This window comes from Saccoglossus kowalevskii, chromosome 21, assembly GCF_978046115.1.
Source record: "Saccoglossus kowalevskii chromosome 21, keSacKowa6.1, whole genome shotgun sequence".
NCBI classification, from domain to species: domain Eukaryota; kingdom Metazoa; phylum Hemichordata; class Enteropneusta; family Harrimaniidae; genus Saccoglossus; species Saccoglossus kowalevskii.
Window position 1 is genome coordinate 20,567,592 of NC_140661.1, and position 13,736 is coordinate 20,581,327.

A 13,736-nucleotide genomic window follows, 5' to 3' on the forward strand; every position below is an offset into this window, starting at 1 on the left:
CGTGATATAGCGCCCTCTTATGGTACACTTGTGCTACCTAGCATGGTTTTCGGCAGTTAGTATTTTTTGTGATTTATTATTTATTGTATGCATTTCGACTTTGTAATTCAATAGTTTTGTAATTTTTTGCGTACTATCTATTATACGTGACGAGTTATGAAATTGTTATTCTGGAACATTCTGGAAGCGTTGCACTGGAGGAGAGAAACAATGAACGGCTCTCTCTCTCTCTTCTTGGGGTTCGATCTGGCAACGTCGTACTGTGCCGTCGGGGAAGATTGTGTGGCCGCTGAGTGGAGATCGGAAGCGGATCGGGGATTCCGGGACAGAAGAGGTGCCTTAGAAGAACACTGTTGTTGCGGTGCACCGATGGACTTCTAGTTCAACCCGTGTGAAGTTGTTGTAACTGGTAGGTGAACTGTAACCGTAACTGTTCGAAAAGGGGCCCGAAACTTCTTTGATTGCAGTCGAATGTTGAACAATTATCACGTGAACTGTTATTGCATCGAAACCTTGTGAATTACATCATTATAGTTTTTTGTTGGTAGTGAGAGCACTTTTTCCTGTGTAGTTTTTTGTGCGTGGCCGCCAAGATTGCGTCATCCCCCCCCCCCCCCCGTTGCATGTCTGTGAATTTTCCTAATTTTTCCCGTGAGTTTCCAGGGCCGTTTTGACCGCCGCTTGTTGTTATCACTTTAGGGAATTTTCCACTGCATGCGTATATCGTGTTAGACCTTTGTAATGTGTTGTTTCGGCTGTTTTTTGGCGAGATTCGTCTTGGTCACTCTTTTGAGAAACCACGGCGAGTCTTCTATTTTTGGCGGCGTGTTTGGGGCAGCGACGCACTCTCTTGGTAGATTGTATAATCTTTTACCGATTGTGTTGTGACACTGTGCATTTTGATCATTGTATTTACCCCGCCTTGTTTGTGTACGTGGTTGGGTGCATGCATGTGCGTTTGTGCTGAGTTGGCGAGTTAGTGTTTACTGTGTGGACGTTGTTAACTTTTTTATCCACACGCCCTGCTTCTTGTGTAGCGTGGGGCTGGTGTGGCGGCATTTATTGCTTTGTTCAGGCATTTTATTTGTACAGCAGTTAGGTGTTTCATTGTATTCGGCGTGAGTTTTAGGCACTGCCAGGTTAATTTAGTTAATTTATAGGCAAGTTCCTGGCGGATAAATTTTATGTGGTTTTATTTTTCCAGTGACAAGGTGCCACTGGGTTAATTTGGTCAGTCTGTTGGATTGGCTCAGTTTGTTCATTGAGCTGGTTTATTCGGCCAGATCCTGTCGGATTACTATTGTATACCTTTTTTGACTCCCATGTGCGAAGCACATAATGGAAGTCTTTGCAGTTAGTGTGTCTGTATGTGTGGGTGGGTGGGTGGGTGTGTATGTGTGTATGTGTGTCCGACTGTTCCACTGTTATCTCAATAACCATACATTGGTTTTGAATAAAACTTGGTGCATAGATGCTCTGGGCCAATGCGCAGATTTGATTAGGTTTTGGTAAAAATCCATGCTTGTTAATTACCTAATTTGCATGATAATTAGATATTTTTTAGTGGTTCCATGACTGTTCCACTGATATCTAAACAACCACTCATTGGATTTTGATGAAACTTGGTACACAGATGCTCTGAACTAATGCTAGGTTTTGATTAGTTTTTGGTAATAATCCGTGGATACTAATTACCTTATTTGCATAATGATTAGTCAATTTTCGGTTTTTCCACTGATATCTCAAGTACTAATCATCACATTTCAATGAAACTTGGTACATAGATGTCATATGACACTGCACAGACCTGATAGTTTTTATGGTAATATCAATACATATAATTACCTAATTTGCATAATTAAGTAATTTTCAGCTTTTGATATAAGTAGTGAGCATTACATTTCAATGAAACTTGGTACTTACATACTCAAGGACTATGCAGAGATTGATTGTTTCGGATAAATATTTGTGCATATTAATCACCTAATTTGCATAATTAGTTAATTTTCAGCTTTTTTACGGGTATCTCAAGTACTAATCATCGCATTTCAATGAAACGTGGTAGATAGATCCTTTAGGACTATGCAGAGACCTGATTAGTTTTAGGGTAAATAATTGTGCATATTAATTACCTAATTTGCATAATTAATTTTCAGCTTTTTTACGGGTATCTCAAGTACTAATCATCACATTTCAATGAATCTAGAATTATGCAGAGACACAATTAGTTTTCGGTAAATATTTGTGCATATTAATCACCTAATTTGCATAATTAACCAATTTCCAACTTTCACACTGATATCTCAGGTACTAATCATCACATATCAATGAATGTTTGTACATGGATGCTGTAGAACAATAGACAGACCTGGATAATTGTGGGTTAAAATCTGTACATATTAATTACATAATTTGCATAATTAACCAATTTTAAGCTTTCACACTGATATCTAAAGTACTAATTATTCCATTTCAATGAAACTTAGTACAAAGATGCTCTAGGACAATGTACAAACCTAATTAGTTTGGGGTAAAAATCTGTTCATATTAATTTCCTAATTAGCATAATAATTCATAATTTTTTGGTTCTAATCACATTTCAATTAAACTTGGTACATAGATTTTTTGTTACATTGCGCAGACCTTATTAGTTTTACACTCAAATCTGTTCATATTAATTTTCTGATTTGCATAATTAGTTTTCAGCTAAGTAATTTCAAATTATATTTAATGTGTCTCCAATACTCTCAGCACATGGGAGTTCTTTCTAAGCTTTCTTTGATTTATAGTGGGCTTTGCTTCATTCTGTTATGTTATGTGGTGAGGTTAATATTGACATTATTGTATTAAATCGACAGTATACTCGTATCTGAAATATGTAACTAAAATATATGTGTTGGCTGTTTTTTGGGGGGTTGACTGATTCATTCCCTGGCTGTATCTACATACCAACTTCTCTACTCCGGACCCTCAAGTCTGTTTTTGGTACGTGAGACAGCCCCTGTAATCGGAGGAGGAAGACGTCTATTGGTATCCTGCGGAGTTTATTTAGATTGGTGAACGAAAGTTTCATCATCTGCCTCGCCCCTTCGGAGTCCCATGAACGCCGGAGGGCGGGGTGGCACTAACATTTTAGAACATGCGGTACAAAATCCCATGGTCAAATTTGATTCACAGACAAACTATTGGTATTTTCATTTTTTTAGAACAACGAAACCTCGAGTATCACAAAACATTTGCACAGAGGTCGGTGATGCTTTTACGTCGATCTTCCGGTTTAATGAGCTCTATTTCGTCAATTGAGTGGACACACATAAAAAAACAAATGGAGATAGAAATATAGGTGATAACGTCATAGTGGTTGGACACGCATCAAGGTAGCATATCTAAAAATAGTTTCCTAATCGTTCTTATAGTAACCGTGCTGAAATGTATTAGATGTGCATTCTGTGTCAGAGGGCCATGCATGTCCACGTGCATAGATGTCAATATGTATGGTGTTAAGTACAAAGGAGGCGGTAAATGAATGAACAAACATGACATCATGTGTTAGAGGGCTGTAGTCAAACATAGTGTTAAATAATTTTCAGAAATTTCCTGCAAAAGACAAAAAAATGTTTTGTGAATAATAAAACCACTCTCTCTTTAAGAATGTAATATTTACACGAGATATGAACACTACTTATGTTTGCCGTTGATGGCGGGCTTACGATGCTGGAATAAATATTGTTAACCATATAGCGGTTAACTATTGTCTGTTCGAGGTGGCAAACAGACGCCCATGGTATGTAGGGTCACGTGACAAGGGGTATTTAAGTGGAGGACAGGAGGTTGAATGTCAGTCTAGGCCAGACTACTATGCAGTTTTCGACGGTTTCCTTTTCTAATCACACTTTTCTCATTCCTGTGCTTCTCGTGTTAATCATCATGAGTCAGGCATTGCGGCACTATCATCCCAGCAGTAAACTTTTAACATCACAACTATTTTTTTTTTTAAGTGCAATTATAAAAGACGGTTGATGGAACTAGCAAGATTCCGTAATGTTGATGCAAGCTTACCAAGAACCTAGTCACACGCACGCAACTGACCACCAACTTATATTATTCATGAAATCACAAGCGAGACAAGAACAAATTATTGAACCTCACGAACATTTTGCGTTCCAGGGATATTTTAGCAAAATAATTCATGACTTTTAAAAATATAGTAGTTGAACCAAATATACCAAATACATACGTTGGCGTAACAACCTTTTTAACTATCGATTTCTTCGTTCGTTATTTTTCCAAAATCTGCCCACACTCGCTGCTAGAAAGATAATCATCTGACCACTTTCCATTACACACCATGACATCTCAAAGATTATGTTACTGATTTTGAGGATGTCAAAGTGAGTTAGTATTATATCATTATTGGATGTACGTAAAGAAAGAAAACAGTTTACATTCAGACAATTCCCGGAATGTCAAACAAATACAAACCAGGATAAACAGCCATTGTCAATAGAGTAGTAATTCAGTTCCACACTTGAGAAATATGTTGCATATACAGGTCATCTCTACACTGAGACTTCAATTTGCATTTTGATGATCCACATAATTTATCTTTATTTAAATGCTATTCTTAAGGTAGCGAGACTATTATTTGTGTTGAAAATTACGATTTTCACATTTATTTATTAATTGATGAAATGCACCATAAACTTTCATATGATAAAGTCAATATAACATAGAATGTCATGTAAGTTGGTTAAAATGTAGATTTTCTGAAGGGAAGCAAGGCAGCCTTAGTAGTGTTTTCCAAAATCAACAACACAGGTTTAATCTGTGTGTCTATAAGTTTCAAAGATAAACTCAAGACAAAGCAATGTTAGGATGTGTTATCAGTAGCTATCTGACACACAATGAGTGTTTCCAAACATTTGAGTGGTTTGTCTCCGCCCCTGTTTGTTTCACAGATAAGTCATTTGCATATAAATGTGTCAGACACAAGGTCACACAGCCACTGAAAAAAATCATTGATTTTGGTGTTTTCATATGCCGAATTTATCCAATTATAGCTATCCCATTCCTTTATTTTTTTGGTTTCCAATAGCCTTACACATTTGGATGTCCCTACACATGGGAAAACAAATTGATTGTGCCGATAAACAAGCTTGTAAATCTTTGCTGTTACTTCATGGACGTTTTCTAGGAGTTTATGTTTTTCAAAATACAAGGTCTTTAACAAAAAATAACGTATACTTATTGTCGTCGGATTAACACAAAATTTTCACAGCTTTAAGGTGACAATGAGAGGAACTTGAATGTGTCCAGACAAACTATTTCATCGATTATTTACCAACGAGTTGTGGTTTGAGTTGGGGGAAATGCGACTAAAACAGTAATTGAAATTCAGGACACTATTTTTTAAAACGTGTTGCTTGAATAAAACTAACCAGACACATTCAATTTACCAGACTATTGAACAACTAGGAAAAGTGAAAAAAATACTTCTTATCGCCAGCATAAATGCGTAATTTTTTTTTTTACAGAAAAAGTAATTTTTCACCTTTGATTGAGTAACGCGTCGTAGAATGCAGATACGGGCATGCAAAATACACTTGTGAAAAGCTTAAAGTCTGGCGATTCTAAAAATATATACTTTCCCGGGTCTATTTGTAGTCATTTAGTCACAATTAGAAGATGAAAACAAGTATGCAAATAATAGTCCCGCTACCTTAAACATCCAACCCACACCAGAGGTACTGGGTATTATTCTTATCAATGCTAGTGAAGACATCAAGTCTGTCGATGCTGATCCCCTACAATTATTTGACCACTTTCCAGTTCACAACATCACATCTCAATGATTATGTTACTGATTTTGAGGATGATGATCAATTAATGCCCACTATTGATTATTGCAATAGAGTATCTGATTTTCCTCAAACTTATAAAGAAGCAATAGAATTGTTAGTATTGGAAGATAGCAATGAGAGATGAGATGAATTCCCTGAAAGAAAATGATACCCTGACCTCATTACCACCAGATCCAGAAACAGTTTCTATAACATGCAGTCAAGGCAGGAATGTGTAGCATATGTCACCGCTTACATCGTCAGAAATAATGGGACAATATGGCAGCACTTGTCAAATTTGCATATCCATTGTTCCACTCTAACGCAACATACACGTAATTGAAGTAACACAGAGTTTGACAATGTCTATAAAGAAAACACACATATCTACCTTTATTGATGCGTGAATCAATTTTGTTGGGCTTGAAATCGATAGTTATAGAACATACATATCCATTAACAGTCAGATAAACTAAAATCTAACAAGTCTCTCATGCTGAAATTGCCGTAACTTTGTGCGTTTTTTTGCCTAATGAATGTCAATTCCCACGCTTACTTACTGAAAATACGGCTTTTTAAAACTAAAAAAAACGACCTTTGGAGTTGCGAAACAACTTTTGTCGGGCTTGTATGTTTTACATCCGCGTGAATCCTAGACACAGCAAGGTAGCACAAATAAAATGCGGCGTAATTCGTAGCCTCATTTAGTTTTCCGTGCGGTCGATTTTCGACTTGTTTCCCCGCCGCTGGGTAGCCAGATATTCTAGGAATAATTGGATTAGTAACAGGAAGTAAGATTTATTTGTTTAAAATACCGCTATCTTGAACCAGTGTTCGCTGACTAATTTCGAATTCTGTACTGCTATCGCCATTTTGTTTCTGGTTTGACCTGTGTCAAAGTTTAACTTGTCTGTCGCTGCAACCTCGGAAGTGGTCTAGTCGTACGATGTACTAGTCGTCTGGAACTGTATTCGTCTCATCAAAACAATGAAACCATCGTGGTCGACAAACGGTCGATCAGCCAACACGAGTATTAAACACAGTGTCTTTTGTTTCATTATGACTGAAACTAATGTACGTGTGAAACGATCGTCATATTCGCTTCGTGTTTTGAACACATCGCATCGCACAGACTTGAGCTCTATTTCCCGAACCTTATTTCGATATTTATACCCGGATTCCTACATCTCCGATTCATCGCCGTTATCTGCCAAGGTACGTAATACATTATGTAACACGAATTAGTAATTGTTTGTTACGGATGGGCCTGTTACAATGCCTTCCACACCTTTCTGTTTAGAAGTTTTTTCACATGACCCTTCAATGCGGGTGAAACGAGTGATGTTTGACGTGTACCCTCTAAATGATAGCCTGTATTTTCTGTTTATTTACGGCAATTCGCAATTATTAATAGCATGATGGAATTATTATTATTGGAGTAATATTATAATCTTAATACAGGTATGTCCGTATTCTGAATAGGAGCATGGATAAACATGCTCTCTCATCTTCATAGTACATGTGTTTAATAATTGAATGTATTTTTAATGGAATGTTCAGAAAAAAAAAGCTACTGATCTGGTGTATTTAATGTATTTTTAATAGAATGTTCAGAAGTTTGTTTAACTTTTAAATTTACATTAAAATAATTGTTTTATTTCATTTTTTTCCATAATCATTCTAAAAATTGCATGCATAGTGACCACATTATTTTAAAAAAGACTTTTCAAGTAAATATTTTGAAATAAACCCTGTATTAATTTATGAAACATTTTTTTTTCAGAAATGTCAGATAATATCCATTCATTATATAACAGGCTGAAGTTTTCAGAAGTATTTATTGGTAATACTGAAATCAGTCAGTTGACATGTACTCTCCAAGACGTTTGCGAAGTCGTGTTCGCATTACATGTTAAGTGGAAGACCTTAGAAGAGTGGGCAAGGGAGTTGACTGTGGGTAGCACAAAGGAGATTGAAAGAAACTATATCAAACTAGTTAACTGTTCAATTCCTGATGGAATGTTCAAACTAAACGAGCAGTCCAATCGCCTTGGACCAGTGTTCAGAAGCAAGAGCCAGGCAGTGAAGAAGACTCTGTCTTTAATCAAAACTACTAAAAAGAAAAAAGAAACAAGAGAAAAGGTGTGGAAATGCCACATTTTCAAAAATGACTTGCTTAATTTTACAACTGTCATCAGTGAGCTGAAAATGTGCCAAGAACAAAATGCCACACTTAAAGATGCTTTTACACAGCTATCTGATCAGAGACTGCATAACAAACACCTTAAAAACTACATTGAAATATTAGAGGGACAGACAATGTGTAAAGGGAAGAAAATAACTGATGTAAAGGTGAAACAAAGAAAGCGGAAATTGAAAGAGCTTCAAGGAAAAGCAGGAGTAGCACTGTGGTTTATGAAAAGCTTTGGTATATCTGTAAAATCCTTAACAACAAGTGATGGTGACAGTGATATTATATTCGACTTCGCTAATGACACCATAACTGATACAAAGTTAAAAGAAACAACAATGCATAATCAGAATTTGACAGATGTGCCTGTAACCTTGTGTTCACAGACAGAAGATGAACAGTTAAAAATATTTGAGCTGCAACACTTACTAGACAGATTTTCCATATCAAATGAGGCATACCATGAAATTACTATGACTGAAAGTGGAAAAGAGCTGCCTAGAAGTTATTTGGTGAAGCAGTGTAGAAAACAGCTAAACGATATTACCCACATTCAACCTGTGCCTGAAGGATATGGTGCCCAGAAATCATTTAAAGAATTGCTAAGGAGGGAAATTGATCATCTTATGAAGGAAGAAAACAACAATGTGGAAGAAGTCAAGGTAATGTTTTTTTTCTTTTTAATTTAAATGTCACAATGATAGCACATTTCTGAATAACCAAAATATACTAGCTGTTCTTTCATTGCTTACAACAACAAGTCTGTATCTGTTAATGCTATGTAGTGCCAACGTTTTATTGATTTTTATGTATGCAGCTTCTGTGTATATAGTGAGCCCCTGATTCAAAAGAGTTGCAATAAATAAATAAATAAATAAATAAATAAATAAATAAATAAATAAATTAATACATGTTATAATAAAGAGTGCTACTAAAAGAGCAGGCTTTTGTTTGGAGAAATTTATATTTAATTGCTTAGGCATTATTATTGGCACATTCATGTATGGTATACAACTTGAATTAATTTTTATTTAAATTGTATAGGTGAAAATAAGTGGTGATGGAGCACAAATGTCAAGAAGTGCAAACTACAATTTTCTCTCATTTTCTTTACTGAATAGAGGGAATATAGTCAAGAGTGCAAAAGGTAACTGACATGCCTGTATTTATTTGATACACCTGCACAGTACTGTACTTTTCACAAGTCCTTGCATTTTCATTGTTTTATAATTAAAATGCATTTAGTACAAGATTCATGAATGTCACTGTGACTCCAATTAATGAAATTGGCAAGATATTGTGTTTAAAATTACATTACTAGGGCTAAAATGATTTTAATTATTTTTGTTTTAGGAAATCATAGCATGTGTGAAGGGCCAAGAGTGTTATGAAACAATAAAGACATCATTTAAAGATGTAATATCTGAAATCAATGACATGGTTTCTGATCCGTATATAGAAGTGCATGGAAAGAATGTCAAATTAATCTTTTACCTTGGAGGAGATTACAAGGTATGTATTGAAATTGTTTCATTTTTATTGTTGTTGCATGTCATAGTGTGTATCAAAAGGTTGGCAGATTCTATGCAAAATTTAATGTCCCCATCTCATGTCATTCAAAAATGGCTGGTGAGCTAAAAGTGAATCTCCTGAACACAGCATAGAAGTGATTAGTAGAGAGATTCCATTCACGTAAAGTGATACAAATTGTGCGAGTGATACTTAGCTCTTGCCTTGCTTTGTGTGAATGATGGGTGATCAACAAATTTTAATTTTGTAAATAATGTTGTATGTCTATTTACTTCAATAACACCAAAAATAAATCAATATTTTGGTTGTTTAAAATGTAAATATAATGTGATTTTAATGTGAATAATTTTAGTGAATCAGTTTCTTCTCTTAATAATTTTTTTTCAGTTTATATTAATGGTTCTTGGCCTTAAAGGAGCAACAAGTGAATTTGCCTGTGCTTGGTGCCATTGTCCAAAGCAAGAAAGGTAATGATGCACCTACATTGTAAATTATATGATTGCAATATCTCAAAATTTCCACATTTATTCGACTCTTTTCAGAGAAGTAATTTATTATTATTTACAAAACATTTTCTCTCATGAATTTGGGCTGGTGAGATCATTTACTTATTGATTGAGTATTTTTTTTGTTCGCAGACATGACATGGATAAACCAGATGAATACTGGAGTAATCTACCTCACTGCAGAAGTTTGGAAACTCTTCACAGTTTGAAGGGACAATACTCTATTCATAGAGATCCACTATTTGCAATTCCACTGGAAAATGTTGTCGTGGATGAGTTGCACCTATTACTACGAATCACAGATGTGTTATTGAGAGCAGTTGTTCTGGAATGCCATGAATTAGAATTAAAGGTATGCTTTCTTACTATTTAAATTAGTATTGGTATAACTGGTATACCTTTCTTTATACTTTTTATTTGTCTTCTTCCTCAAATGTTATACACACACACACACACACACAAACCAATATAACAGGCTTTTTCCCAGCAAGCTTAGGTTAGCCGGGTCACATTCATGTAGCACAATACAAACATGCAAATATCAACCAAAGTTCCATCGCCCGTGCCTATTTTGTGCTACCATGATTGCTATAGTGAGGCAAATTTTACTGACCGGATGCCCTTCCTGACGTCACCTCCTTTAGTCCCTTTTCTACATGTAGTACTGGTTCTACATGGTTATCAGTAGCAGGTAGCAGGTAATAACCTGACCTGACCTGACAATCCTCAAATGATATACAAAAAAAAAAATTGCAATTGTGTGTGTGTGAATTAGAAATTTACTACAAATGTTTATAATATGTATTTGTAATTGTTTTGCAGGAAAAGAACAATGCACTAACATCTTTGGTCAAGTGCATCAACAATAAAATACATGTGACATTTAATGTATGGGTGAAAAAAGGATCTGGAGATTTAGACTGGACGAGTTTGACTGGAAATAACAAAAAAAAAGTACTGCAGAAATTGCCTGATTATTTTGAAGATTTGTTATCTCCTAATACTTCGGAAAAAGTAAAGGCAGTATGGCAAGTAAGTATGTTGTTTTCATTCTTACGTGTATTCAAAAATCAATACAAATGATTTTGAGTAAACAGAATGAGAAATAAATTCATATGATATATTGTTTTTTGCCCTTCAATCTCTACATTCTTATTTTGATTTCAGAATTTTAGTAAGCTTTATGATTTGATGAAATCCTGTACTGGGTCTGAATATTTAATCTTTCAAGAGAGTGCCAAAGATTGGATACGGCTATTCCTGACTCTGTCTAATCAGCGCACTGGATATCAAAAAGAAAGGATTACACCGTACATGCACATTCTTGCCTACCATGTTCCTCAGATGATAAAGATGCATGGTGATATTACCCTATTTACTGGTCAAGGTTAGTAAATATGCTAGTAAATCGGTAGTGTCTCTACTCTCCACACTAACCTACAGCGACACTGCTATTTGGAATCACTCTGTCCTAAAATTGAACATAGTCATTTGATTGGTTGAATTTTAAAAGAGGCCAGCCACCTTTGCTTGTCAAATAAATAGATGTTCGACCTCTATTTTGAATAATGACAATGAGAAAGTTCATGTCACTTTTCACATTGGAATGGTGCCGAATTAGGTCATGTAATTTATGCTGATATAATTTGGTTTACTAACAGGAAGTGATTTTCATTGGCCATTGCAAAAGTCCAATGAAATTTAAATGTTTGTGGGTGGAAATAATTTTGAATACTAAATGTAGTCCCAGGAGGTTAGGGTGGAGTGTGAGCGATAACACGTCCTCCACATCTGGGGGCTGTAGAAGGGGAAATATTCACAGTGTTTAATTTTAGCGGATTTTATGTTTCGGGGATGTTCACTGGCATGTGAGGAAAGCAATGCAGTCTATAAGAAAGTTTGTTATTTAATTGCTCCACTGTCCCCATTAATAACAATTTGGTGACTGGTGTATTTTGCTTATTGGCAGTGATGAGAAATCTTGTTTTGTGGTACATGTATTAAATCTGATGAAAAATCTGTTACACATTTAGAACAACTTGCATATATGTAAATAGTTTATTATTTAATCAATCCACTGACTTAATTGTGGGTGATGTCGGTTTATATATTGTATTATGATGTTTGTTTTTTAATATTATAAGAATTCTTGGACATTTTTCGCAACGATAAACAAACACACACACACACAATTGAGACACAATGTGTTCACTGACTCGCATAGCAACCAGAAACATGACTGTATTACCATGTTGTGGGAATTACAAGGTTAATTTATTAATTTCGATTTATATTTAGGAGTGGAAAAAATAAATGACGATGGGCGCAAAGTTTATTTCAGACGAAGCAACAAGGCAGATGCACCTACAGACATTCTACGATCTGAAAACAGGCAAGATGCACTCGATGGCTTCTCCAGGAAGAGCAGAGGGTATGTCAAACGAAAAGCAGAGTACTGGGAAGAGGGAATATATAGTGAAAGAAATTCAAGACCATGTATAAGTAAAACAAATGCAGTAACTGATCATGGTAACTACATAGAAAATAACAACACCTCCGAACTGCCGACATCAAATCTACAAGAAAAAATAGCCTCAACATCTGAGCCACATGTAATAGATAAAGCGTTTGTCCTCAAGTTGAAGGTGCCTGGTCTAAAGACTCATTGTCGCGTAAACTCTCTATCAACCAATGGGAACAAAAAAAAACTGCAGGAGAGATTGATCAAGGCCTTGAAACTTTAATTACCATTAAGCTGCCATTTTGTTTATATCAATTTATTTTTTGTAGCAGATACAAGTATCTATTTATTACTGGGAGTTTTTATTTTTAGTTTTTCTGTCTAATGTTTTCAATGAGTTGTTCATTATTTATATATTACTGTTCTGTCTCAATATAATATTTTTTTATTAGCTGTTCATTGTGATAGTTACAAGTATTTATTCTTTTTTTTTATTCAGATTGTCTGTGTCAATATAATAGTTTTTTCTCAGTACATTGTAGTTTATTATGGCAGATACAAGTATGTATTTATTATTACTGGGGTGGTTCAGTTTTTTCGTCTGAATTTAATATTTTTCATGAGTTGTTCATTGTGACAGCTGCAAGTATTTATTTTTCTGTTTAAATGTATTTCCATTTATAGTTCATTTTGCACTACTCATTTTACGTTGCCAGTTTTGTGTCTTTATGAAATAAGATCATATAATGGAAATGTGTTTGGATACCTATATGTCCTATAAATAAATTTACTCAAAATATGCGTATTGAATTCATGATTCTGTCTTAATTAATACTAAGTGTAGACTGAAGTAATATGTATATATACACACACGGTAGTCTTTTTTGGGAGGATGTGATGGCCCTGAAAAGGGCCGTTTTGTTTGTGTGAATAGATCACTAGCACCATTCCTTAGTTACTCTAACAGTAACACATTCCATTTTGTAGACTTCCTTGGTGACGTCTTCTTCACTCACATAAATATGAGGCTTACTAGTCTTCAGAACAGCTCTCATCTCCATGGTGATCACTTTACACTTAGTGCCAAGTGGTGTGGTATATTCAAACCATCCATCTGGAAAATATGTTGAAATGAATATGTTTTTATCTGTGGGGTCAAAACGCCATAGACGTTTTCGATACTGCTGAATGCCAGTATCCCCACCAAA

The 13,736-nt window shown here is 35.2% G+C and overlaps 1 protein-coding gene across 1 annotated transcript; it reads left to right on the top strand.

Moving 5' to 3' along the window:
* The first annotated feature begins 6,758 nt into the window (after positions 1–6,758).
* LOC146729785 (uncharacterized) lies at positions 6,759–12,811 on the top strand. Its single transcript, XM_085495066.1, has 8 exons — positions 6,759–7,055; positions 7,624–8,693; positions 9,385–9,543; positions 9,949–10,028; positions 10,200–10,419; positions 10,890–11,099; positions 11,235–11,454; positions 12,366–12,811. The coding sequence occupies exons 2-8, from the start codon at positions 7,626–7,628 to the stop codon at positions 12,809–12,811; spliced, it is 2,403 nt and encodes an 800-aa protein (XP_085351192.1). The 5' UTR covers positions 6,759–7,055; positions 7,624–7,625.
* Positions 12,812–13,736: the final 925 nt, after the last annotated feature.